Here is a 27,801-nt window from a genome sequence, read left to right as displayed (position 1 = left end):
CAGATTTCACTTCTAAGTACAGTATTAACAGGTGCTTCCTTCCTCCCCACTTCGGAATTGGTTAGGGGTTTCCCAAAATGCCAGTGTCTCTGACTGGAGACTGAGTGATTGCTAAAATTATGTCACATTTACTGTTTAGCCTGACATCTACATTTAATCTGTAAAGTATCAGGTTAACATTATAACTATCACATCATTTTACAGTGCAATAAACATTATGCATGCTATCAATCATTTTTAGGAAGTATCAAATGCAATCGAACAGCGACATTAATAAAGGTTTTTGTTTGACACCACAACGTACATAACATTCCTAAAATATTTCATTTTCTCCCTGAGACCTGTTTGATCAGTGAGTCAGTAAATATCCATGGAGCCACTTGAGCGCACAAGCGTCTGCAGCATGGTTTAGATTCACATGAATCCACAGAGCGAGAATGACTGTTACATTTTGACCTCATTTATACAAACTGTAGAACAGGTCTGATGTTGCTCTTGGCATTAGAGAGTTTCAACCGTCACTGCATAGCAAAATAACAGCAACATCTAGGTCAGGCAGGAAAAACAAAAGAGCAGGCTGGTGTCCCTTTTGACTGATAAGTCAAGAATCCTGGCTCTGAATGGCCAACAAGCTGATAATGATAATGTCTGTCTGAATTTAGTTTGTAGTGCGTCCCAGCAGACTTCACCAGAACAATGTCCAGTTTGTCTTGTACCAGACAGTTCAGCCACTGTTATCTTATTAGGCCATCTTTGGTGAAAATGTGAACCATCCTACAAAAATAAATAAATAATAAATAAATAAAAACTATTTAGACACAAAGAGATGAACAGAAAGCTGCGCAGTATATAAACAATATATAACCACAGGTAATATAGGCTCATGATACAGCCGAACCAATATAGCCTATATGTAGACCATAATTTAATATTGAGTATGATAGAGCATCACACAATGTTATTGCTATTATAGAAATATTAGCCATATTATAAGTGATACCGTGGGGATATCACTATGATGACATCACTACCATTAAAGTCTCATTAGTCAAAAACCAGATATTCAAATTTAAATACAAAAAATCACTTCAGATAAAACGTTGACGCCACGATTGCTGTGATTGATCCAAACAACAATAAGTGATTTTTACAAACGATTGTTAACGTTATTTATTTATGCAGCTGTGACTCCAAGTGATCAAGATGAGACTGCGCGGGTGCGTGTGCGCGCACACGGCAACAGCTGAACCTGCGGCAGGCGCGCACGGAATGTAGTCTCCGGTAGAAAGTAACGGTACTTTTATGGACACGTCCAGCGACACGGCAGCAGCAGCCAGTCGAGTTGGTGCACCGGGTGGAAACAGAAGGATTTTTATAAATCTAATCAAAAACCAGGAGGAAGACACCACCCTAGAGGTAAAGTGCGCTTTTTTTTTATAAGGGTCACAAGAAGAGGTCTGTAAAACTATAAAATCAACATTATTCAACAAGGTCAAAACTACTCCCGTTTAATTAGAACAGATAACACAGCTCAATTAAAGTACACAGCCGGTAACTTCATCATAAACTATGTATTAGTCACAATTAACGACTACATCATGTGATCAGGCAAACAGAATTGATTGTTTTATTTTTCTGCTCCACACAGTCATTATATTAGATCTTTTGCCAACTGTCTACAGAAATGGGATATCACCAGCCAATGGCTAAATGTTTCTTGTAACTGGAAGATTTGAGAAAGTTAGTGTCCTCCAAGAACTTATTAATGAGAACGTATTCTGAGTCAAAACGTTATTTATCAGTGCCCAATAGAATAAACATTGTCACAGCAGATGAGGATCTGATACACTGTCAGTTTGGTTAGACTCCTGATAGTCGTTTACTTGCTCTTAGGACTGGAAATGGGACATTTGTTGGTATCTTATTCGATTATTTGGAAGTCCTGTCTGTGTGGATTGAAACAGGTAGGGCCTGCATGTTGACCTGTGATGCCTACAATGGTCACACCTCAGTGTGTACTCAGTGGAAAAGCAAAAATATAAGCTAGACTGCGGTGTGTGGTTCTACATTGCGCACCATGTGACACTGAAATGACCGGGCTCTGGATTAACAGCATCATACCACACTATGATCTTCATATCTGAAGAGAAAAGGTATTTGAGGACACTGATAAGCAGCAACAGTTTTAGTGTTAGATGACTAACAGTCCAAATAGTCTCTCTTTCATCCAGTTGTCTCGCTCTTAGTCTGGCCATTTTGTTGAGGGTCTGTGGGGCGACATGTGGGTGCCAACTTGAGCTCTGTCCAACTGCCTATCACTCATCAGAAATAGCTATGATCACATGTCCTGGACCCACAAGTGAGTTATAAATAGAGGTCAGTGAGCTGCTGTTGCACTCTTCCTCTTAACAAACTGAGCAGCTCTCTTTGCTTTTAACTTTATTGTCAAGAAGTGCCAGTTGCACCGAAAAATTCTAGCACTAGACAATGAAAATACCAAACTGGTAGTACTGGTAAAGTAGTTAATCAGTATTCATCAAATAAAAAGGCAAAAAGTTGCACAGACATACATGATTCAGTGTCAACAAATGCAGGTGACAACCAGTGAATGCTTTACTGACAGTTCAGTGCCTTTTATTAATGCATTTATTAGAGAAGTTTTTATTTTGTGCAGTGCCAATCAATAGTTCAATTATTAATTCTTCACTTGTGCATTATGCAACAAGGCAATAACACTGGAACCATTCCTCTTTTGTTTTACAGGTAACGTTTTACCACAGCCTGTTTGTCAATTTGTCATTGTGGTGCAAGCATGGCGGAGGTGGCGCAGGTTGCGGCGGCAGTCGCCCACAACATGGATGATGTCACGGATGAAAATGTGCCTGATGTGGCGCACGAGGAAGATGACGTTGCGACTAATGAAGGTGACGCTGCTGAGAGGAAAACTGAGAAAAGATCACGTAGTGTTGACAAAAAACATTTAGAAAAGAAGGATGACAAGACCCATGTGAACGGTGTGGAGCACAAAGACAAAAGCACAGCCAGCAAGACAAGTGATGAATCAGAAGCTGTTAATGGTGTAGCACAGGACACGGAAAAGGAACATGAAGAAGAAGATGACACAAATGAGGACCAGAATATATCTGATCTGAAAATTAAAAAGGAGGTGAGTCAGAATTTTAAGATAATTTTGAAGTCTTTGCATTTTTGTGGCTGACGTGACTTATCTTCATATGAATATATTATACACTATTCTCCCTGCTGCATTACTTACATTTCTCTTATCATTATTTTAACTGTTAATCCACAGAAACTCCTCAGATCCAAAAAGCCAGTGGCCAGGAGCTACGTTCCCAAACTGAACAAAGAGAAGGGGGAAATGACAAACAAGTTTGAGACCATGATGAAGGCCAGGGAGGAGCGCAGCAGGCAGAGGAACAAGGACGAGCAGCAGAAGAGGAAAGAGCAGTACATCAAGGAGAGAGAGTGGAATCGCAGGAAGCAGCAGGTCAAAGATAAATAACCCGACTAACCTGTGACTGTGACCTGCATGGCATGACGAGGCATGACGAGGCATGACGGAGTGACAATTCTGACAGTCGGAGTGAGAATTCAGTCTTCTATGCACCACACTGTGACATACAATCCATCGTTTGGTTCAATTCACCTAATGCTTATTTCTGTATTAGTTAATAATTAACTTTGGTTTGTGCTTGTTGTTGGTGGTCATTTTCATACTACTGCTGTGCGTAAAGAACAGTGAAGGACTGGCCCTCCGAAAACACATTTTGTGCAACTATGTTCAGCTCACTAAATTCCTAATCCACATCCCAATATTACCAAATATGTCCATCCAGCTAACAGGGGAAGGCATCTATGAAAGGACTGAAACAAGTAGTAAGGTGGTATTTAAGGAAAAAAGCCAAATGATCTGATTTCCAGTGATGGAAATCAAATATATACTAAAGTAAAAGCTGCAATATCATAGTGTGGAAATACTTTTATACAAGTAAAAGTCATGAAATCAAAGTTTTTCCTACTGTTAGTTAATATGATTATTGACTATTATATTACTGTATTATAGTTACTGATGCATTGATGCAAACTTCACTTTAATAATGCATTGTTAAAGATTGAAGAACATTTAAATGACTTTATATACTACCGAACATCTCTTGATAGCATTAGTAATTAAAGTTAGCAAACAAATGCAAAGTAAAAAGTGTTTTTAAAAAAAGTGTTTTCCTCTAAAATATAGAGAAGTAAAAGTTTAAGAGGAAAATAGAAAAAAAATACCTCAAAACTTTAAATAGGTATCTTATATTACTAACCATATATATATTTACATTCCAGCACTGACTCCAGCTTCTTAAATATGAAGGTCTGCTACTGCTAAATAATTCATTTCTGCTCCAGCATAAAATTATATTCTTTATTAGGTGGTGTCTTTGATTTTGACATTTGATCATAACTTTATTCATTTGATTGGAGAAACTAAGAATATAGAAATGCTGCATATGACTTAAATATTTTGATTTAAAATATTTTTTCTCACCTACAAGCTTCTTGTGGGAAAAGTAAGAGATCCACAATTGAAGGTTTTAAGGCAGCTTTTCTTTAAGATCAACTGTGGGGAAATAATTGCAGTGATACGGTGTTATGTGAGTGGATTATCAGGGATACACAGACAGAACAACCACCTTGTATTCAGTTGTGCCACAGCCTGCCAGGTTTGGACATCTATGCTCATCTCCAGTCTGTGCAACAACACCACGGCCCAATCAGAGGACCCCCTGCAGGTCACATGACCCAGCTATTAGCAGGGATTAGGCCCTTGTTCTTGCTGGGACCAGCATGGTTCCTGAGTGGCAAAGAAGATGATCCAAGCTAAACCGTAACCTCACCACCACTCTCCATCTGATCCGCCACAGATAAAAGAACTACTCGCTTCCAGTGATGAGGAGGAAGAGGAGAAGCCAGCAAAGGTAGAAAAATCCTACGTCCCCAAAATCACAGGTAAGACACGCGAAAAGATGCAAATGGTAGGAAATACTGACATTCACTCAAGGACATGGGACGAAGATGAGGCTGAAGTCTTGTGGCATGCTCTGTGAATTCCTTAGGGAGTGTGAAGGGGAAGTTTGCAGAAATGGAGAAACATAGACAAGAGGAAGAAAGGAAGAGGATGGAGGGAGAGAGGAAGAAGAGGGAGACCCAGGACAAAATAGAAAAAGCCAAAATAAAGAAAGAGTTGGCTCAGAAAGCAGCTGAGGTAAGTGAATCTGGGGGGACAGCGCTTCCTTTCTTTTGAGAATGACGTACTTAAGTCTGTATTGATTCAGGTAATCCTCAGCTGCCACTCGGATGAGTTATTTTAAGTGGCATTTAGGATGCAAACAGTTGGCAGAGACTGTGTTTAGGTCTGAAACCACCAGCTGCATTGTTGACAAAACCAGTGTGTGAACTAAGGGTAAACAGGTCACTTTTATTTCATCCTAATGTTTGAAAATTAATAAAAAGTAGATTGTGTAATGAAATGGTTGAGAACCGAGCTTCAATGCCTGTTCTACCTGTGCACACGCTGTAGTTCTTGGGAATGGTTATGTAAGGATTCCAGGCAATTACAGACTATTACCTGCTACTTATTTGCCCTAGTTCAGCGAACGCAGTCAAACGTTTAATGGCACTAACAATGCTTTAAGTGTTCAACAGCTGTATGAAAATGTTGAAAAAAAAATGTATTTGGTTTTTAACTTTTAATGCAGTAGAATTACATTTAAAGTTAATGAGACCAATTGTGTTGACAAAAAGACAGTGATTTTCCTTTACAAACCTAAAACAATAAAATAGAAACCCTTACAGAATATATTATTCATAACCTTTAAGCATAAAAATATCATCATAATTACTATTTTAATCTTTGCCATATCACTAGTTCCTAGTTCATATGCACTAGACTGAAGAGAAGTGTCACAATGAAGATGATCCTGTTTAAATGTGAGGAAGCACTGACTTGGTGATCGAGAAACAACTGGAAGAGAGCTGCCAGGTGTAGACAGCAAATGACTGGCAACTGTTTCACACACCTCCCAGTGACCAAATTAGCTCTAGACCTCCTTACTGTGACTGAATTAGACTCTGCTATCTTAGACCGACACCCATCCTTTGACCTACTGCAAATGGTGACATTAGACAAATAGAGCTGACTCCTCTTTGCAGCGTATGGGGCCATGTACTGGCTGACTCTCTATGACTAAATAGTTGGTGTGTTACACCATCTGTTATAATGAGACCTCAACCCCCTCGCACATGATAATCGTACCTCATCATATAACTTTTTAGGAAGGAGAAGACCCAATTCTGGTGCGCGTGGTTCCTGCAAAGCAATCACGATCTCCGGGCAAAATCAAGGTGAACTTTGAAGACATGGAGAAAAATCGAGAGGAGGAATTAAAGAAGAAGGCAGAGGAAGAGAAAAAGAGACAATACGATGAAAACAGACGCTCCTTCAGAGAAGCCAAGCGACGCTCAGTTGTTCAACAGGTAGGAATATGTACAAATGATTGACAAATATAGTCACTGTGGGCTGCAGTTTAAAAATGTCTTCTGCATTCTTGAACTAATTTGCCTTTAGGATGAAGAAGAGACATCCTCTGAGAAGGTGCAGGTGACTCCTGGAAAGCTGAAGCTGACATTTGAGGAACTAGAGAAGGAAAGACAGGAACAGAGGAAGAGGCAGGCAGAGGAGGAAGCTAAACGCCGCCTGCAAGAGGAGCGGAAAGCTTTTGAAGAGGCCAGGCTGGGAATGGTAAACATAACTTGTTTTTGCAATACACAGTATCCATTTAAAACATGTACTGTGGCAGTAGTAAAGTATCTTTGGATTCTGTTTGCCCCTCATAATTTCCACATTGAGCCAATTTAGTGACCAAAAACTCCTGTGTCTTATCAGGAAGAAGACAACGAGGACGGTCAGCCATCCCAGGAAGACAAGGAGGAGGTCCGACCTGGAAAGCTGAGATTGAGCTTTGAAGAGCTGGAGAGGCAAAGAGTTGAAGAAGAGCGCAAGAAAGCGGAGGAGGAGACCAGGAGACGGATGGAAGAGGAGAGGAGAGCATTTGCTGAAGCCAGGAAGAGCATGGTCAATATGCTTCCTATATATAAATAAATAACATTCAATATGAAGATAAAAAGAATACTCAGCCACAGTACTCCGAGCTTACCTTGTTGTGTTTAACTCAGCTTGTAGATGAGGATGATGAGGTACTGATGGCCTTGTTGAACCTGGAGGGCAGCAAGCCAGGCAAGATATGTGCCAGTTTTGAGGAGCTGGAACGCCAGAGAAGAGAGGAGGAGCAGAAGAAGGCTGAAGATGAGGCCAAGCGACGACTGGAAGAGGAGAAGAGGCTTTTTGCTGAGGCCCGCAAGAGCATGGTAAGTTCATATGCAATAAGTATAGAGTTCGCATTTACCTGGCCGATCACTAACACAGAGCTTTGTTTCTGTTGCTGCTGCTGAGTTGCTCAGTGTTCCCTTATAAATAACAGTCAACATTGCTTTGTTAAAAGGATTTCACACAGTTTTTACTTAAATGGATTCTAATTGGATGTGAATTCATCATTTATGTCCATGTATTGTGTATCATTCTTATGGGCTCAAGCACTATACTATATTGCTGTTCCTTGTCCAAAATATTTCTTTAAGAGACCTGACCTGGATCAGGAAAAGTCTGCATATGGAGATCAAACAGTAAGATACCTTCAATTTCATATATGTATCATTCACAGTGATTTATCCAGTAAAAGTTGTGTTACTTGAATGTAATTACTATAAAAAGAGGGGCACAGAGGTCCCGTGTGAATATCTTGGTGGCTTTTTTATGCATGGTGTCTTTTAATGCTATGTGCCACAACAGGAATGGCTCCTGCTGGTTTTTTTCCTGCTTTTCTGAGCTCATTTTGTGTCATTCAATGGTAAACTGTTGGACTTTGGAGATTGTCTTGCTCAGTTTTAAGCTGAGGCCTATGCTGACTTACATAATCACAGAACATAGTTGATGCAGCCAGTTAGTTCATTCCTTAACTCTAATGTCTGCCTTTGTGTGTGGTTGTGTGTATAGGCTCTGGATGAGGATGAAGGGATGGTGAAGAGTGACTCCCAGGAAGCACTGCACCCTAGAAAACTGGAGATCAACTTTGAAGAGCTACTGAAAGAGAAGGAGGAAGCTGAGAGGAGACGTAAGGCTGAGGAACGTAAAAAGAAACTGGAGCAGGAGAAGCAGGAATTTGAACAGCTGAGACAAGAGATGGGTGAGGTGAGTTTGAATAGGAGCATAGCAATTGGGAGCTTAGGACTAGTGTAAGTCTCTCAATAGGTCAGAAATAACAGTATTTGTTCTTTTAGAATCAACACAGGACTCACAGTTGTAGTTATTATTTCACAGGATGAAATAAATGAAAGCTCGGATGTTGTAAGCAATGAGTATGAAGAGCTGACTAAGCTCAAGAGGACTGGCTCCATCCAGGCCAAAAACCTGAAGTCTAAGTTTGAGAAGATCAAGCAGCTGACTGAAGAGGAAATTCAGAAAAAGATTGAGATGGAGAGAGCACGGAGGAAGGCCATTGATGATGAGATCAAAGAGAGAGAAGCTGAGAGATTCCAGGAGGTAAGAGCATACACACTCTGGACAGAGAGACATGAAGTTTCCAACCAGATGTCCATAATTCAAGATGCCATGATGTGTCACTTTTTATAATTGATGTGTTTTTCAGGAGGATGAAGAGGAAGGAGAAACGAGTCCAGGGAGAGCTGAGGAGTCACCATTCAAACATAAGGTCGATATGCGAGCCCGATTTGAACAAATGGCCAAAGCCAGAGAAGAGGAGGAGAGGAGGAGGATAGAGGAGCAGAAGCTGCAGAGGATGCAGTTTGAGCAGCAAGAGATTGATGCTGCTCTCCAAAAAGTAAATCTTCAATAGTCATCACCATTCATATTTATTTTATTATTGTTCAGGCATTAAAACTGAGCAATACATTGATACTTGTTTTTTTCTCTTTGCAGAAAAAGGAGGATGATGGTGATGAGGAGGGTAGCATCATCAACGGCTCTGCAGCCTATGAGGATGAGGAGGATCATGCCAGGTCAGGCGCTCCATGGTTTAAAAAGCCCCTTAAGAATCAATCAGTGGTGGACTCTGAGCCAGTTCGGTTCACTGTCAAGATCACCGGAGAGCCGAAACCGGAGGTGACCTGGTGGTTCGAAGGAGAGATGCTCCAGGACTGCGAGGATTATCAGTATATAGACCGAGGGGAGACGTACTGCCTTTACCTGCCAGAGACCTTCCCAGAGGATGAGGGAGAGTACATGTGCAAGGCTGTGAACAGCCGAGGCACTGCAGCAAGTACCTGCATCCTCACAATAGAAAGTAAGACCACCTTGGTGTGATTGCATCACTGCATGATACTTTATCTGCTATCTGGATTTCAGTCTCTCAGTGGATGAAGTGGATGGCATGCTCCTCTTCTTCCTCATGAACTCAGGCTAAATGGAAGACATGGATAACTGTAATTTTGTTGTTGTTTTTGTTTTTCTTTGCAGCTTATGACTACTGATGCCCTTCCATGTTCTGGAAACTTTCCTCGTTGTCTCTCACTCCTTTGTATAAAGTTGGTCCCTCTTGGCCTGGTGTGGTCAAACAGCAGGGGGAGGAAAACAGCAGTATGCTTGGCATTCCTAAGGGAGGGATACACAACATGACAAAAATGCAAGATGTTGTTTACGTATTGCTCAATTGTAAAGCTGCACTCCCTGTTAGAGTAGCATGATACTCGTGTGCCAAAATCAGACATGATTCTTTTTCCCATGTCTAGGGTTGCACAAAACTTCAAAGCTCTAAAGATAATTGTGACACCAGCAATTTATAAGTATCGTAATATTGTAAATATCATACTTCATAGTGCGACCTGGCAGATGTGATGCTTAAGGCTTTGAAATGTGAAAAGAAAAATGTCCTTATGAACTATTTCTAAAGAAAAGACACAAGAATAGTTGCAAAGCATCTCACGTGTTTCCTTGGGTATTCTACTACTGATGAGCAGCTTCATTAGCTTCAATCAGCATGTAGTTTTCTGTCCCACATTACTAAAGGGTGTTATGGTACTTGCCTGGTATTCTATTTAGGAGTAACACATTAGACAGCACTGAAGGATGTGTTTACAATGATAGATGATTGTATTTGCAGTTGCATATTGCAGGGACAAACCAAAATGAACTAATTTATACATCCCTATTTTCAACAAAACACTTTAGGTCCACATAAGGTTTTCTTTACTTGTAGCCTCTAAACAATTGTATTTTTCAGTTTCAATCAAATGTCTTGATGTAGTTGTCATAATTCAGTTTTACTGGGCAGTAGGTAACCGTTTTTTGGTTTGATAATGAAAAAGCATAGGTTAACCGTAGTATTTGTCGTATATTATAAATGAAAATGTTTTAATAAAATGAACACAAATAACAATATTTTTCGTGTTGTATTTTATTGTTATAAATAGAGGAGACTTCATTAGCTGTGACCTACTGCTAGATCATTTCACTTGTTTTGATTAAGATTGAGATTTAAAACCACAATTTTAAACAATATGGATTGATTATCACCGTTGTTGTGAAGTTATCTGGAAGTAGAGGCACTACAACTGAGCTGAAGACTGGTAAAGCTACTTTGATGAGTAGGTAAATGCTTTGACCTAACAAGAAAGAAATCCAGTTTCCATGACTCAACTTTCAGAACTCATGGCTGTTGGAGACCAGCTGCAGGTACAACAGGTATGGTGGTACTATGAAGCTGAATAAAACCTTTGGCTTTATTAAAGTGATTAATTATAGATGCGAGTTGGGACCTCTTGTAATGTAGTGCACTAGGTCTAATCTCTGTTATCTAGTATCTATTATGAACAACTTTTCTGTAAAGCCATGCAGCACATTTAATATGGAAACTTCCAGCTCTTTTCACCTGTGACCATTTAAAATGGAGCAAAAATTGAGACCTCTCTTTCATCTCTGTACAAGGCAGTAGCTGCATTAATGATTTTTGGCCACATCTTATAGAGGTGTCTTATATCAAAATCTATATTTAGTATTTTTGCAGATGCTTTTACCTAAAGCAACTTACAAAGCAAACAAAATAGTAAAGTCAGGGACATTGAAAGCAACATGCTAGGGAAGAAGATTTCTCAGTTTCATCAGAATTAAGTGCCAAACAGAATTTGTGCACACAGAGTTGCAGAATAGTTCAGTCATATAATCACACTGAGAATATGGCAATTTACTCCACCATCTTGGGGTCTTTTGCTGGGTGGTGTAGCGGATGTCCTTACAGCAGGTGAGAGAGAGATGTTTATATTATTGTTTATGTTGAGCTGGCATGGTGTATTTACGTATTAAATAGATTCTAATCAAATTGCTAAGTATCCCAAATTATTATGCCACACCGCTAATGCGCATGCGTAGGCCAGGCCAGCCTCCTTCAACTCTCCCCTTTGGCATCGTTGGCACTGGAGGACACGGGCCGCCATGTTTGTTTATCTCATCCATTCACTATATCCACGGTGGGTCAGTGGAGCGACTATCATCGCCATGGAAACGAGCATTGCCGAACAACACATCTAAAAAGACAACAAAGTTTTACACATGTGTAGGATATAAAGACAGGAGGCTGTGTCTGAAACGTTCACTGTTCCTCCGTCTGGTGCAGATCTGTGCTGTGTGTGGGGGTCAGTTCACCCGCCTCGGCATGGTTCGGTAGTGTGTTCGGTAGGGCCCCAGTCAGGACAGCTTCATGCTGACGGGCTAGCATCACAGACGTCCCCATCATGGCCTTTTCAGTCGAAGAGGTTTCTTCGTCCCTTGTGCGAGAATATCTTAGTCGAAAGGTAAGCTAGCCAAGTTATGGTAATGCTAGGTGGTGAGCGTTGTTCATATCAACTGCGAAGAGTTAGCTAACTGAGCTAGGTTAGCTGCCTTCGTTAGCCACTGTTTAGCAATGGTAAAGTAACGTTAGCTGCTTCATTTGTTGCTTTAAATCCACAATTTGTTAGACTCTGCGTCTAGAGATACAACATTAACATCTGCTGTCAACTCTGCCAACAATGACAGTAAATAACCTTAGGGTACAGTTAACTTTTAACCCTACCCTCAACATTTTGGGTAACAGCCAGTAAAACGTGTAACTAACTTATCGTGTTGATAGATTTTACAGCTGCACTATGGATAAAAGGTCATAGTCACATGCTGTGATAGGCCACAGATTGTGGTGTAACACTGCTCCTGTGGGTATTGATGTGCAGGGACTGAAGAAGACAATTGCTTGTATGGATGAGGAGCACCCACGCACAGAGGCCAGTATCAACAACAGGTCGCAACTGAGGCAGATTCTCAACATTGAGCATCTCTATGGACAGAATAAGGTAAGCATTGTAGCTAATGGTTAGCTGTGTGAAATATCAAAAACAAGGTCTAGCTGACATTTCTGTCTTTGCAGATTCAGAACTCTCCCCTGAAAACATTACTGGAGATTATTGTAAAGCATCACACTGGGGGCTTTAAGAAGGACACAATAACCAAAAATGAAAGTGATTGTCTACAGTCTGCCCGAACAATCAGCTCATCGGCTGCTTGTGCTGCATTAACATCAACACTGATGAATGACAATAAACCAGACGAGAGCCCAGTGGCTTATGTTTTTAACAAACACAACAAATTAAGGTATTACAAAGGCAATGCTTTGGATAATTTTTTTCCTTTAAAGTGTAAATTTGTTTTAAACATATTTGGTATTTATCTCTCTCACAGGTCTGATAACGAAGAAACCTGCTCTTCTGAACCTACGTATACCTCATTATTGCCAGAGACTAAGAGACTATCAAGTCATAATCAAACATCTTTTTATGAAGAACTAAAAGGACAGGCACAGATTTCTTCTTTTCAGGACAATGAAAAAAAGACTCAAAGCAAGGAGAGCATCCAAAAAAGTAGAACTAATCGTATTAGACGTGGCATGATGGCTGGACCAATAGCTAACACACCTCAGGTACTGAACTCCTGATGCAGTTCTTAAAAATTCTTTATCCCTTATTTATCATATTCTTGTCCTTTTTACTAATGTTTTTCCTTTCAGGAATCAAACAAGAAAAGGGCGAGTCGAAGGTTAGAAGTATCCCAGCAGCTGCTTAGAAAAGAAGAAACCACAAATTCTTCTGATGGACTTCTACAAACTGGTTTACATCAGAAAAGCTTAGGGAGCAGCCTAACTGAAATCAGCTCTGCCAACTGTAAAGGAGGGAGACGAGAGATGTGGAGTGGACCAGAGAGGATTCAGGCTGAAAAGAGCTTTGAACAAGTGGGACAAAACACTCCGAAAACAACAAAGTAAAACACTTTACCAGAATACACTTCACCTATTAAGTTGCAGCTACAACTACTTTTACAAAGTGTGTTTCTTGTGATTGTGTTTGTCCCTATCTTAGAGTAAAGACCTGGCCCAATGAGGCAGATTTGGATATGTCTGAAATGGTTTTAGGTAAGTGGGTTTTATTTAAGGCTAGAAGAATATCAAGTGGCATATGCTAACCTTCTTGTTGCCTTCAATTTGATAAGTAGGAGATATCGTGTTTATCACTTTCCAGACGATGTTGATGATTATGATGATCATCAGCAAGATCTCTACAAAGTGTCCTTTCAGAGAACTATTGCAGCGCACAGATATGCAGGCCGTCCAATGGACCAACACACTGCCATGGTTAGTGATGCAGAGCACCATTTATTTAGAACTGCTGGCGACAATTTCTGCAGATGCTTTTGATTTTCTGTGTGTATTTCTGTTTCATTTTGTTTCTTTTCTGCAGGAATTGAAAGCGCTTCTTCTTGGTTCAAGCCTAAATTGTTTCAGTGTTGAGTGGAGGAATCAGGGTTTCACTTTCTCAGAAACACATGACCTGAGATATGGAATTGTACAGAAAAAGGTTTATTTATCTAGCCCATATACTTGCATATAATTTATTGAATTTTTATTTATTAATTATTTCTGAAACATTATTGTGTCCTTATCTTTAGGGTGGTCCGTGTGGAGTTCTAGCATCCATTCAAGCTTTTGTTCTAAAGAAACTTCTGTTTGAAAACACCGAAAGCAGTAATACAGGCCTCCAGTACGTTATCCTCCAGTGCCCTTTTAATATTCACCTCTGTGTGCCCCATTGTCATCACTTGAATGCATTTCACAGCCATTAATTCACATGAAGGAGTGCATTTTTGGTATTAGCAGTATAATTACCCAAGACAACCTGCCTTTCACTCAAATGCCACTTTGTTCTCAGGAGATTAAGACCTTCAAACACAACCAGAAGAACGTGTCTTGTTTTAGCTGTGGCTGAGATCCTGTGGAGGGCCGGAGAGGAAAAACAAGCTACAATAGCAATGTAAGACCATATTCTTATCCACTTAATCCTCTATATCTTTCTTTTGTTGTATGTCTTTTGTTTTAAGTGAAGCATTGATTTAAACAGTTTGTGTCATTGTTTTTTTTTAATCATCTAATTTTTAAAACAGAAATTCAGGAAGAATTCATTTCACCCCAACAGGACGCTACAAATCTGAAGGAGTGCTAGAAAAGGTAATGACCAGACGCTACATAGACAACTTCTGAAATATATATAGCCAAGTTACAATTAAGTTGACCAAAAGGAATTCTGGTGACATTTCCTAACTAAATAAGGAACTATATCATGTGTCATATGTGTCTATAGTTTAGTATAGTGCCATTTTTAATATTGGGTTCATGTGGAAAATGAGTAACCATATTTAGATATTCAAAAACACTTTTGCACATTGGTTAATGTCTGTGCTTTTATTTGGAGTGACATGAATAATAATGTAACAGTTGTAGCTGTGGCAATACTCAAGTATCCTTTGAATACTAAAGGGAGGTATTAGTTCTGCTTCTGTGTGTATTGTTAATGCCTCATTTACAAGAAGGTTGTGAACTTTTATGAGCACCTTATTGTTTTAGATAACATGTTTCACCGTGGATAGCATAAAGGATCTGCATTTGCTTCTTGACCAGTATATTGAGCAGGTGAGAGACTGAATACCAACGTCCTGCAGATTATTTCACAATCAGATGTACAAAAGATTATTGTAATCTGTTTTCATTTCCTGCAGTTTGAGACTGGAGTGTTTGGGTGTATCCTGCTCACCATATCTGCTATTCTCTCTCGATCAATTGAAAAGTATGTGGATCCTTTAGAACGTTATTACTAAACAACACACAAAGTAGAGATTGCTACAAGGCTGTGTGGTGAACTAACACCCTTAAATGTACCTCTCATTTTTCTCTTAAGAGTACGAGAGGATATGGATGTGCCCACCACCTCGCTCATTGGAGCCCATGGCTACTGCACTCAGGTTGGACACAAATCAAATGGTTTAGGAGCGCTGCTGCTGTGTTCACAATTCAGAATCAATCAACAATCAATACTGTTAATACTGACAGTTTAAGGAAGTATGGTATAGTTGGATGGAGGATCTGAATGATTTTGACAGCACAGTGAAACACACAACAGATAGTGAGCACTTACTTACTGTCGTTTATTCTGGTGGTAACATTGAATGTTTGTCTTTGTTCCCCAGGAGCTGGTCAACATGCTGCTCTGTGGTAGAGCAGTTTCTAATGTCTTTGACAATGACATGGAATTAGATTCAGGCAATGCCAACATGACTCTACTTAAGGGAATCAAAGGCCACTGTGAAATTGGCTTACTGTCCTTGTTTGAACATTATAACATCTGTAAGGTGAGTGATCTTGTTGGCTGAAGGACCAGATACCAGTCAGATTAAGGAAAAAGTACATTAGGGAGTATTGATTTGTGTAATTATGCATGCCCATAAGGTTACTATAGAAAAAAACTGTAGACTGAAGTAGGAAGTACATGACATAGATCAGTTGTGTTTGTTTTCTTTCCATTTAAGGTAGGAGATTACCTAAAGACTCCCCGCTGGCCTATCTGGGTGGTGTGCAGTGAAAGCCACTTTAGTGTGCTGTTTGGCCTGCAGAGGGAGCTGTTGACCAGTCAGGATAAAGATCTGGAATTCGACCTTTACTACTATGATGGACTGGCCAATCAACAGGAGGAGATCCGCCTTACTGTCTGTACGTAGCATTACTTTTCCCTTTTTTAATTTTTATTTATTTGCTTGTCATGTTTCTCATAATAATATTAAATGTAGGTAATAACCAAACAAATTTACATTATGGTGTAGTCTCTGTGATAACCATACTGTAAGTACAGCACATTGGGTAGATGCATTAGAGGCATTTATTGCTATTATGATAATTGGAATTATCTGGATTAAGTTATTTTGTACATAGAAAATTCCAACATAGAAAATATTTGTGTTTTCAGCTGTTGGCAAATCAGCCACAAACTGTCAGAATGAAGACGCTGATCTCATTCCTCCCCTGGAACACTGTATCCGAACAAGGTAGCACACGGACAAACACCCACATGCACAGTGATGTTTGCACATCCTGAAAACAACTATAAAATATTTTGGACTTTACTTTACTGTTACTCCAGACAGCATCATTACATTACTAATCATTATACCTGGAGGTCTGTATCTGGATCTGCTCTTAAACTGTTGTTTTTTTGTGTTTTTCATTTTCAGGTGGAAAGATGCACTTGTTGATTGGAATGATACAGAACCTATTCTCTAACAGATCTCATGGTTTGATGCTATTTTAATTTTAGAGGAGGCCAATAGGCTATATAGGATATATTTTATGAAACTTGACTTATACTATATGTAAGATCCTACAATATTACATGTAGTTCTCTTCATATATATCTATACAATTCAGCATTATATTATTTTAGCTTCTTACCATTTGTTTGTCAAACACAGTATGGCCAGCTGAACATTATTAAGCAATATGTGTAAGGCAGCTCTGCCTAAAATGTATATTAACATGAACAGGATATATAGAACAGGTTAGAAACTTGTATATTTTGCTTGGGAAATGTAAAATAAACTGCAAGATACAGTATTGACCACGGTGGCCTTATATACTTAGTAGAAATGTCATACTTGAATCAAGAAAAATGTTTAAATTATTTTCACAGCATGTCTTAACAGATTTCATGTGCTACTTATAGTACAATCTTGTTTTACAGTTTGTTTTGTATTTGACAGAAATCAAATGGCCTTTTATCATGTGTGTACATAAAAATGAAATCATCTGTTACACTGTTCAGTTTTAATTCAGATGTGTTAAATTACATTAAATGAATACGGACTTGTTTGTGTGTTAAAGAGGCAGACCTAATAAAGAGTGCTGATATATGTGTATGAGTTTTATATTAAATTTTATTCATCAAATTTCTCATTTTTGATGAATTTTCACTTTTGGCATGTGTGTCATCTGCAATGGGTAATAAACTGACTCAGTACCTCAACTGTCTCAACATAAGCTGTTTTGTTCCACATGTTTGCATCTGTCCATCACTTTATAAATTAGAAAATAAGTTTTGTGTAATTTTCAGAAAGCAGACAAAAAACATACAAAACATTGAATAAGTCGCTCAAAATAGATAAATAAAAGAAATTATCAAGTAAAATTACTGTGCATGCAGTTTGTTCTGCCCAGTTATACGGTACTATGTATTGTTATGAAATGATATGTGCTTCTGAATGCTTCTTTGCATCAAGCTCTCAGTAAGCCTAATACAGTCTTTGCACATTTCTTGCATACTTTTCTATTTTCATTCTTGCACCTTACTATTGTCTTGGAGCTGTCATAACAATTAAATCTCCCCACTGTGGGATCAATAAAGATTTATATTATCTTATATTAATGCAGTATGCAGTACTACAGTGAGTAAATGAAAAGTAGAAATACCTTCTAATACAAATGCACACGTTCACTTTCATAAAAATACTCTTCTTTCCTTAGTGCAATGTGCATGATGCACTTGTTCTTGTCCCATTTGATAAATAAACATTTATGTAATTCTCACACATTGTTCCGGATAAAGAAAACAAACTCGAAGCTAATTGTGAATTGACTCTCAACTACGTCACATGTCAGGGTAAAAAAACAGATTCAGCTGACAGATGCCTTGCAGTTAATCAGTGCCTTTAGTAATAGCCATGGCAGCTGTCAGATCGCACACAGTGTGGGGCATGCAGAGGGGGTGGCAGACAGACCTGTGCCAACACCTCCAGCACATGGGATCAAAGACAGTGCAGCTGGCACATGGATGGAGCTGCAGCAGCTCACTTTCCATCAAACTGTCTTGTGCAATGTGGACCAAAGTCCAGGTCAACGTATGTCCAAAACATCTCGGCAACAGCACACGATGAAACAATAGAAGCTGATTTCTTTATTAAACCCGTCAAAGTCACTCATATCTGTGATATTTCTATTTTGACATGATGGAAATGCTGGAGTAGAGCTCACTGCGATGAGGACAATTCATTCATCTTTCAATTGTCAAATTCCTAATGGAGGCCACATTGTCTGAATGTATATTAGTGGTGACTCATGTAGGGATTGATGAACTCTACAGAAGACTTGGAAGAGCCATGAATTAATCATGAGACATGGAGTGAATGAATGAATCCTTTACAATTTTACAGGCATCAAGGCTACTGTGATCACTATAAATAAGTTGGTTTGCGTGAATGAGGCCTTGGGGTCTAAGAAATTGGATTAAAGTGTTTACTTTTACCAAAACACTCTTCTGCGGATGGGGGGAGTTTGATAAACGTCATAAGGAACCATGTTTAGGTTTTAGGTTATATGCTTATCATAATCTTCTCTGAATATTTTAGTTTGTGCCAATGGGCTAACTAAATTACAAATGTATGTATGATTTCAAAGGCAATTTAAGACAAGAATCAGAATCCATTGAATGCTGAGCTTATCGACTCAGAACTATCTTAAAACATCCAAAGTGTGTGTTACTGTGAGCATCTGATTTCAAAGAACACGACAGTGAAAGTTCGAGTGTTGTAGTCAAAACATGTTTCCTCTCAGTGCTGCTTAGCTTTGGTGCAGCAGGGTGCAGTCTGGGCAGGAAGGAAATGGCCCGGCTTTGGTCTCTATTTACTATTTATTGCTGCAGTATCTCTCAGAGGTATCAGAGAAGGGATTTGGTGCTTGTGTGTAATTGTGTTAGAGCCCTCCCACATGCTGTCCCCAGCGCATCTTCTGTCTCCTCTCCTAATCTGTGCTGTTTGTCTCCAGATAAGTGATATCCTCCTCAGATTAGGATCTGGTGTCTCTGCCCAACCCACCCGAAGGGAAAGGGATCCCCAGTGCATCCCCACACGGCCCAACTGTATTTTTAGCTGCCTAATCCTTTTATAGCTTGAGAAGAAAATATCACCTCTGTACCTTAAATGTTGTAGGTGATCATGAAGCGGGAAGCTGCAGAGGCTGTTCCTCTGTTGTGTCATTTAAAACTCTTTCAGTTGATTTCCGTTTTCATTTGGTTTTGCGTTTTTGATGATGTTCAGGAATTTGATGGAGCATAAATTGCTAATCGTGGCTGTTCTGTTCCTGAGGAGATGCGTTTTATGGCCCTTCACAACAAGACCCTCTTACATAAAGTTGAAAACACGGCATGAATTGACATCTGCACATCTAAAGAAAACACATTCTTTCAACACAATTCCAGCGCACAACCTTTTGCACTGGTGGCTTCCGCAAGTGACTTTTTAATGATCTCACTACAAGCCAAACTGAATAATGCATGATCCAGCGTAACAAACGGTTCCAGCAGAGCCTGTAGAGCCTGAGAACTGAGCTGTTGTAATCTTTGGCTTAGTGCATGTTTTGCTCAGGACCTAGACTGTCAGCATCCTTATGCGTGTGGCTCAATATTTATTTCACTACCCAAATAAAAACAGACTATAACTATCCCCCAGGCACATACTGTATATCAGTACAAGATGATACAAATGACAAGAAGAGCAAGTATCTTGTTTATTTTGTCAGGATTGCTCTCTATTAGAGTAGGGTTAGGCAAGTTTAACGCCCTGCTTTTTACAAGGTGATCAAGTAGAGTTTCATTGAATGGTAGCTTGAATGCCTTTACTGACTGAGAGGAAATTACACCTTTGCTTGTTTAAAGATCTTCAAATTATTGTCTCTAGTCTTTGCTATTTTCAATTTACAACAGGATTGAAGAAAAAAATAAACACTTACACAGGCAGCATGTGCACGCTGACCAGTCTTCAGCTAAATACTAAATACTAACGCCTGTCCAACAAAACATCTTAATGTTGTTGATTATTAGTGTTTGTCTGGTACAACTACAAGTCAAATTGGACATTATCCTTGACCTGTACCAGATTTCAGCCAGTTTACTCGGGGCTGTTACAAGTGGTCTGAGCCTCAATGCCTGAAAACACCAGGCACACTTCATTCTTTGGACTATGATGATCAGGAATGAATTCGCTTGATACATTAATGTTTCCTCAACTGCATTTGTCAACGGTTAAAGGAAGTCTTGCCGAAGCAATTTGTCAACCCTTCCAAAAGACAAAAATAAACCTTTAAGAGGGTAATCAAACTAGGAGTAACCACTTGCACTAAAATATAGCTACACAATGAAGACAATCACCATAGAAAAATGAAAAGAGAGTAAAGTGTTTGCTAAGCGTTTGCTGGTGTTATTCAAAGTATATCTGGTTCTGTTGCATCTGAATTGCTCAACATTCTTTCCAAGAGTCCAAGAATCCAAGATATCTGACAGTTTTGACTGAGTGTGTGATTGGCAGAAAGAAAGGCAAAAATCTGCCAGAGATTTTGCAATAACTGTTTCAGGGGAGAATTCAGTAATGGTAACACCTGTTGAGAGGAGAGTGTGTAAGTAGGGTGCAGAAAACTTAAACACACATATTCAAGCCAGAAAGTGAGGAAAAACGTATTATCACTCTTCATAAATTCATAAAGAATCACGTTTGAACTGCAGTGAGCAGAGAACAGCTTTTTCCCATTGCTGTGGAGACTGAGATAAATGTTAGGGCATCTAAATGTCAAAAGACGTCATTCACTTAACATTTTTGTTTTAAGTACACTCTACTCCCCCAAGTGCATTTACAGTCACACCCATCTCACTGCCTGCCTATGCAGCTCTGATCTAACGCTGATTCCTCCTTCTATTTTCCCTCTTTCCCCTCGTCTCCAATAATAGCAAAATATGCTGTGCTTCAATAGTCTTTATTGTGTAGTACGACAGTGCATTATCACCACTTCCATATGTTCTCACTGTCAGCAATCACTCAAGTGCCAAATAAAACAGAATGAAGACAATGACTGTGCATGAAAAATCTGTCAGACCACTTTCAGAACAAGATTAAGATATTCAGAATAAGGAATTCTTAGTCCTCTTCTTTTGTTTTTAACTTTTATAACCAAAATAATTTGATATGGAATAACTGTGAAATTATTATACACATACCCTTTCAATAAATAGGTGCATTTAATATTAAATTAATTTGTTTCCTTACAAATACATGTTACATACAAGTACATTAAAATAAAAAGCAAATCTTTAAGACGACCAACAATGTCGGTCAGCATTTTCAGTAAAGACAACAAGGACAACAAATATAGAAACACTGTAAGAACAACAATGTTCATCTGACTGCAGTGGATTTGAAGGCACTTCCTTGGCAACACGTTGATCCCTCTTCCATTATTGTGGAAACTGCAACGGAGTAAAAACAAAACAAAAAAAAACTTTAACTTGTGAAAGTGATTTTAGAGTAAAACACATATTCTTACATCTTGGTCCTACTGAGGAAGTTGTGATGTCAGTCTCTAAAGAGGGTCATTACAGATCTGTCATCATCCTCAATGTTATGTCCAGGTTCATTCAGAGATTCTCAGGATGACTAAATAATGAATCACTTAAAATGCCTTCATAAGCCCCTGATTGTGATATACATTTGTCAGATTTCTCAGAACAGTGCGGACAGGATCTTATTTTCTGATTCACTTGAGAAGCTGAATACATGTGAGAATGTGTCAGCTTCTTCAATTTACTAATCACCAGAAGTCCTATACCATGAAAAAGTCAAATGAACTGAAACGGCCACTTGTGTAGATGAACTCTTTCGCAGCAATCTAGACCTAATTGCGTTCACTGAGAGCACCTGCTTTTTACCAGTTCTGGATTTAAGACTAGGCAGCAGTGACCACATCAGACCTGCTGTCATCAAAGATCGTCTTAACAAAGAGATGACTATGACTGCGCCCAAATTACTCCACTGACGAAAGTCTGAGTTTTTCCCTTTGTCTTGAGAGTGACTATTTTTAGGTTTGCTGTGTGTGTAATATGTGCTGTAGCAGAAGGTAATTAAAAAAAAAAACCCACAATAATCTATTCCTGTCCATTAAGTTTTAGTTTTCTTACATTGTCCTCAGAGAATGAATTACTTATTCTTTGTTTTAAACCCATCTACTAAGATTTCACTATAATGTTTGCATTGTGTTGGTCACAGAGAAAGAATTTAGAAATGTCTACTTTTCATTTTGGGCAACTAAAAGGTGGTTTTATGATTTGGCTTTTTCACTAAAACATCCCTACAGCAATTCACTGGTACTAGAAAACTGAATTGAGGTTGAGACATAATCACGCTAGGGGATTTTCGAAATTCCTGGTACAGTGGTACAAGAATTTTCACAAATGTGCTTATGAATAGTTATGAAATCATAACTAGTAATATTTGTATTAGTATAAAAAACATTTGGTATGTTGTCCCTAATGAAAGCCAGCATAATACTATTGATCCAATCTATTGAGTCATTTTCAATGCAAAGTTTATGGTTTGAGTGTTTTCATTCTGCAGATTTGCTGCAGTTCAATTTCATAACTTTCTAAACACAAATCTCGTTTTTTTGTTGCTGAACAAAACATTTGCTGAGCTCTGGAAAACTGTGGCAAATCATTCACTATTTTCCGAAAACAATTCATTATTAAATTTCAATAGATATAGTCAAAAATAATCCTCAGTTGCAATACAAAATAGTTATTACATTTGGACAGAGACAGCAATCGTCACCAGTAACCATGAATTTTACAATGACCAGTTGATTGTTATTTAACTTTTAACTACTATTTAATCTAATTGACACACAGTATGTTGCCAAGGAATCAGAATAAGGGTGTATGTGCTGCAGGCTGAACCTCACCCAACACTTCAATGCAATATCTACGTTTGCATGCAGAGTGGACTCATTGCTAATCGCGTTAGCAATCTGGCACATCTTTTGTAATCTGAAAGAAAAGTGGGGAAAAGGGTATTCATTTATTAACATAATTATCAACATTAAAGACTAAGAATACAGTTTGCCTCTCTAAATAGCTGTATTGTTAAGAATTGGGACTAAATGATGGAAAAACTCAATTTTAAAGCCTGCTGAGAAATTAAACCATAAAAGTTGCGTTGCCTGCATCATCCCAGTCTAACAGGCCACTGAATCTAGACTAAGTTGCTGTCTGTACTTGTCCATCATGTCTTCTGTCTCAATGAATATCCCAAATAGGAAATAATAAAAATACTGATTATATTTTGACAGAGATACAAAGGCAACTTAAAAGGGGGGCATCTTAATCTGATCGGTCGAGCTAAACAGATCAATTTTTGACAAGTCAACATTATCTACACTGTATAATGTCTGCTATATCAGCAGATGCCATATTTTTAAGCTGATTGATTAGTTGTCTCACACAAATTATATTTACTTTTCTAACCTCTCTTATTATAAATGACAGTTTCACACTTTCATAATTCTTAAAAATCTATATCGAGACAAGCTTGCAAATCACAGAAATATGCAACCTGCTACAAACCCACAGAGATAGAAACACACAGCTTTCTTTCAATGGAGATATCTCTAAACATTTAAGGATGGTCTTTAAACTTGCAGTAGATCCATGTCCATTAAGACTCCTATATAGCAGTAATCCACCTTTGCAATAACTAGAGTGGCACATCAGACACTAAGCACATTATGAAAGAGCAACATAAAAGGAATTAGTCATACATACATGCTGGTCTTGAGCAATCCCTTGTGTTGTGATAGAGTCTATGAAAGTGTGTTCTGCACTCCGATGAGAACTTGACTGGTCCTGCTTAATAGAAAAGGTCTCATCAGGCAAAATACAAAAGACTTCAATGCCTTCCTATTTTTTTCATTATCCAAACTACTAGTATAACCACACCTTTGGCCACAAAGTGAAAGTGAACAACTCACTATCATAGACTTGGTGGAGGAGTCAGGGTTCAACTGGACTTATTGAACAGAACTGAGTTAAGTTCATAATCACCTCTAAGACTTTATGCACCAACATTTAAGCTTCCAGATTTTCACACAATAATGAAGTCTACCCATAGGTCCTGAGACAAATAATCAGCTTAACCCCCACTGCCTTCAACTTCTGTCGACTGTGCCGTTTATGTGCACCATTGCCCTACAGCTAAGACAGGCAGTGTCCTGACCCCACAGCAATGTGAGTGTACTTGAAGTTTTCTGTAACGAACGACTATGTTGCCTTACAGGAATGAAAAAGGTTTCCTCAAAGAGGGCAAAACCAAGAATACGCAGCCAAAAGTTCAGTGGGAAAAGTAGCAACTATGCTTTAAAAGATGTTTTCCAGAGAAAATTATTTTGCAATATTGTGAAAGAACAGTGGCTTTGCACTGATGATGTACAGTACTGCATTTAATGACAATTTTCTTACCTGTGAAATGCTGAATGAATTTGCCTTTCATGTTTACATCTCTAGGAAGAATTTCTGGAAAAGAAAGCCACTATTAGTTTCTCTATCAACACTCATTTTATAACAACTGAGCATTTATGAAGTACTTATAGGCGCTCATGAATGTGACCACAGGTGGTACAGTTGCCCTTACCTGCATCTACCTGTACTGTGTATTGATAAAATTATTAGTTACAATTACCATTCTTGATGAGCTCAAAATATTTGTTTTTGAATGTAGTATTTTATTAATGTGGATATTTGCAACTACACATTATCCTCCACAAAGATCTTTGCAAATATCTGGTGTCAGAATATTGTGGTGGTTTATGTGGTGGTGAGGGCATGTCTGATAACACACTGACAATGCTAACAGGCTAAAGAGATTATTGTATGGAAGTTTAAAGCTTATTTCTCATGCTATGCATATTAACAGAGAAACCATGGCAGTTAAGTAAATATATTCCCTTCTATTAAGCCTGTCTTGCTATAGCTATAGTCAGTTTGATGACACATCTATGGCTTTTGAGGAAGCGGACAACTAGTGTGCAGGGTAAACATATCAGAGGTAATTCTTCTTCCTTCTCATTGTGATCAAAACATTGTTGCGTGACCATGGGTCTTTGGTGGTGTCACATGCATCAGTTGCTAATATGCTGCTTTTAATATCCTCAAAAGATACATTCCATCAAGCCAGTGGTCTGAGAAAGGTACTTTTCCAATTGCATAAGCTGGAGCTGAGACTTGGAGCGGCGCAATGCCTGTGCAACATCTCTAAAATATGATCTAATTGATAGTGATGGCAAAGAGAATCGAAACAACTGTGTTCACTGTGCACAAAATAAACACACACCAATGAGACACAATACTAGACTACACTTTAAGTTAACTTTGTCCACTTTTGCAACACTTAATGTATATAATCAGATTTCCTGGAAAACATCTTCATTACAGTCTTGCTTTGAGAAACGCTTGCATCTTCTTGGATCCCAAATATCTGAAGATATACAGTATATATCAACGGTTTAGTTAAAGGCTTAATTCCAGCATGCACACAATGTTTTAATTAATCCAAAAAATAAGCCAAGCTTGAGTTTCATTTATTTCTGAGAAGATGAACAAGTATCTGTTCGAGTTAGATCATTTTGGACCTGTTCCATGATTTAGTAGCTCATCACCAAATGCTCTATACCTATTTTTACAGATAAATGCAGTCTTTAAAATCCTAAGCATTTTATAATTATACTTAAAAGGAGTATTTGAGTAACAGTGACTGTGATTCAGTGCTACAGGTTAAATGAATGTGACAACATTTCTCTGTTCTGTCTGATAGTGTGTCTGGGATGGTCATCATTCATGTTTAAGGTTCAGCAATGAATAATGCTAAATGAATCATTCACACGTTTGGCTCAATGCTCCTCCTACACAAATTCATAGTACCCATCCACGTCTCGGTCTGTCAATCAAATGCATTTTGATTGAGGGGGCAATATGTTCAGGACGTGTGGTGAAAATCTCTAAGAAATAATAAATAGGAACAATAATAATTGCATTACATGTATGAGAGTATATAGCCACTTTAACTTAGTTGGACGTTCGAGCACAGAACATGACAGGACATTTTGCCCCGTCTTTTAAGTATACTCTTGCCTAATACCATTCACGAATAGTGAAAACTAAGTTTCTTTTCCATATTTTTTCTGCTAACATGCTCACACAAAGTTCCATTCAGCCAAACTAAATAAGGCTCACAAATAAGACGAACAGCAGACCAGACCAATGACAGCTGTCTACCATGGTAAAATGAGGATTATGCCTTATGATCAGGACCTAAAAATAAATCTTATCAGCTTACCTATGAGTCTAGTGTTATCCAGCCTAGGAACATAGAAAGGCTTTTCATGGGAGGAGAACCTCATGTCTTGGGCTGAAGTGAAGTGTCCACTGTTAAAGCGCTTGGACAAAAGTTTTTCCCGTTGCTGGCTGTCTCTGATAACCTGTAAGATTAGATCCAGCAGCGTCCTTCTTTCTTTTGGCTTGACCTCCTTGCTGTCCATACACTGGCCCGAGGTGATGAGCAGAAAGAAGATAGTCAATAATATGTGCCATTTCCTCTCCACCTGCATGACTTCACTGCCTGAATACATAAGAAAGCAAGGGTTTTCTATTAAGTCAGTTATCCTATTTGTTCTACTTTAACAACCATAAACACACATGCACATTTAGCACTATAAGCCCAACAATATATCACCATTGTTTGCCATTTGAGCTCATTCACCTTTCAAAATGTAGCAGCTTTTTAAAGTGAATTATATCACCAGAAATGATCCAGTGCAGTGCACTACTACCACAGTCACATTTCTTCTAGCTTAGTCTAGTTTTATAGTACAAAACTTACTAGTTTAGGAGTTAAAGATGCTTCTGTCCTGGAGAGTGGGCACGGTTGTCTTCAGCTTTTCTTCTTCCAAGATATGGTCCCGACAGAAAAGAGAGCGAGAGAGAGAGAGAGAGAGAGAGAAGAGCCGGCAGTCTGTGCTCACCACCGTCTTTCTTGAAATAATGCGTCCCTATTTATACGAGAAGCCACCTTCTTCAAGGTAATACAATCGATTTCGTGTGGGTGGTAAAGCAGTGTTGACATCTTTGCTGCACTTTGTACCAGTGTCATTCGCTCACTTTGGCGTGCGCCCCTCCTTTACGCACCAAAATGTCCCCACTTGTAGTTGTGCGGGGATGTTCAACTCCAAACAAAAATGTCCCGATTGCAAATAGAGTAATGATTGAAAAAAAAAAGTAAATGCCGGGACTTGTTGGATGTATCGGTGGGCCTGTCAGCTTCTGGCTGACCTGTCAGCACCGATGTTAAAGTCTTGTGACCGTCTAAGCGCTGCGGAGAATGCGCCTCCAGGAGCAGCCAGCCCGCAGTTTTACACCTTGCAAAGAAATCTGTCACTGCAGTAGAGCTGTTACACATTA

The 27,801-nt window shown here is 38.8% G+C and overlaps 3 protein-coding genes across 5 annotated transcripts; 2 read left to right on the top strand and 1 right to left on the bottom strand.

Annotated features, from left to right (window-relative positions):
- The first annotated feature begins 1,297 nt into the window (after positions 1 to 1,297).
- Positions 1,298 to 10,517, top strand: nexn (nexilin (F actin binding protein)). Of its 3 annotated transcripts, XM_026345243.2 has the most exons (15): positions 1,298 to 1,416; positions 2,764 to 3,166; positions 3,311 to 3,508; positions 4,932 to 5,016; positions 5,124 to 5,272; positions 6,343 to 6,543; positions 6,635 to 6,808; positions 6,953 to 7,141; positions 7,243 to 7,434; positions 7,705 to 7,749; positions 8,120 to 8,314; positions 8,444 to 8,665; positions 8,772 to 8,963; positions 9,062 to 9,425; positions 9,599 to 10,517. In XM_026345243.2, exons 2-15 carry the CDS (start codon positions 2,813 to 2,815, stop codon positions 9,610 to 9,612), a joined length of 2,574 nt encoding a protein of 857 aa, XP_026201028.1. In that variant the 5' UTR covers positions 1,298 to 1,416; positions 2,764 to 2,812; the 3' UTR covers positions 9,613 to 10,517. The 3 variants fall into 3 exon arrangements, with proteins under 3 accessions (XP_026201028.1, XP_026201027.1, XP_026201030.1); XM_026345242.1 differs by lacking the exon at positions 9,599 to 10,517 and having other exon boundaries at positions 9,062 to 9,445; XM_026345245.1 differs by lacking the exons at positions 7,705 to 7,749; positions 9,599 to 10,517 and having other exon boundaries at positions 9,062 to 9,445.
- A 1,032-nt stretch (positions 10,518 to 11,549) lies between these two features.
- On the top strand, positions 11,550 to 17,494 carry mindy4 (MINDY lysine 48 deubiquitinase 4). Its single transcript, XM_026345253.1, has 18 exons — positions 11,550 to 11,928; positions 12,343 to 12,462; positions 12,537 to 12,760; positions 12,848 to 13,085; positions 13,173 to 13,423; positions 13,522 to 13,574; positions 13,681 to 13,793; positions 13,900 to 14,016; positions 14,108 to 14,199; positions 14,368 to 14,469; positions 14,600 to 14,663; positions 15,060 to 15,125; positions 15,212 to 15,279; positions 15,391 to 15,454; positions 15,680 to 15,841; positions 16,019 to 16,199; positions 16,453 to 16,531; positions 16,718 to 17,494. The coding sequence occupies exons 1-18, from the start codon at positions 11,869 to 11,871 to the stop codon at positions 16,764 to 16,766; spliced, it is 2,103 nt and encodes a 700-aa protein (XP_026201038.1). The 5' UTR covers positions 11,550 to 11,868; the 3' UTR covers positions 16,767 to 17,494.
- Positions 17,495 to 21,527: 4,033 nt separating this feature from the next.
- On the bottom strand, positions 21,528 to 27,704 carry alkal1 (ALK and LTK ligand 1). The gene is made up of 6 exons (XM_026345302.1): positions 27,224 to 27,704; positions 26,681 to 26,962; positions 24,808 to 24,861; positions 24,115 to 24,195; positions 23,256 to 23,340; positions 21,528 to 21,768 (listed from the first exon to the last, which is right to left on the bottom strand). Exons 2-5 carry the CDS (start codon positions 26,949 to 26,951, stop codon positions 23,276 to 23,278), a joined length of 471 nt encoding a protein of 156 aa, XP_026201087.1. The 5' UTR covers positions 26,952 to 26,962; positions 27,224 to 27,704; the 3' UTR covers positions 21,528 to 21,768; positions 23,256 to 23,275.
- Between the last annotated feature and the right edge of the window lie 97 nt (positions 27,705 to 27,801).

This window comes from Anabas testudineus, chromosome 4 (assembly GCF_900324465.2).
Source record: "Anabas testudineus chromosome 4, fAnaTes1.2, whole genome shotgun sequence".
NCBI classification, from domain to species: Eukaryota; Metazoa; Chordata; class Actinopteri; order Anabantiformes; family Anabantidae; genus Anabas; species Anabas testudineus.
Note: the sequence above shows the minus strand (reverse complement) of the source record. Positions and strands in the feature narration are given on the sequence as shown.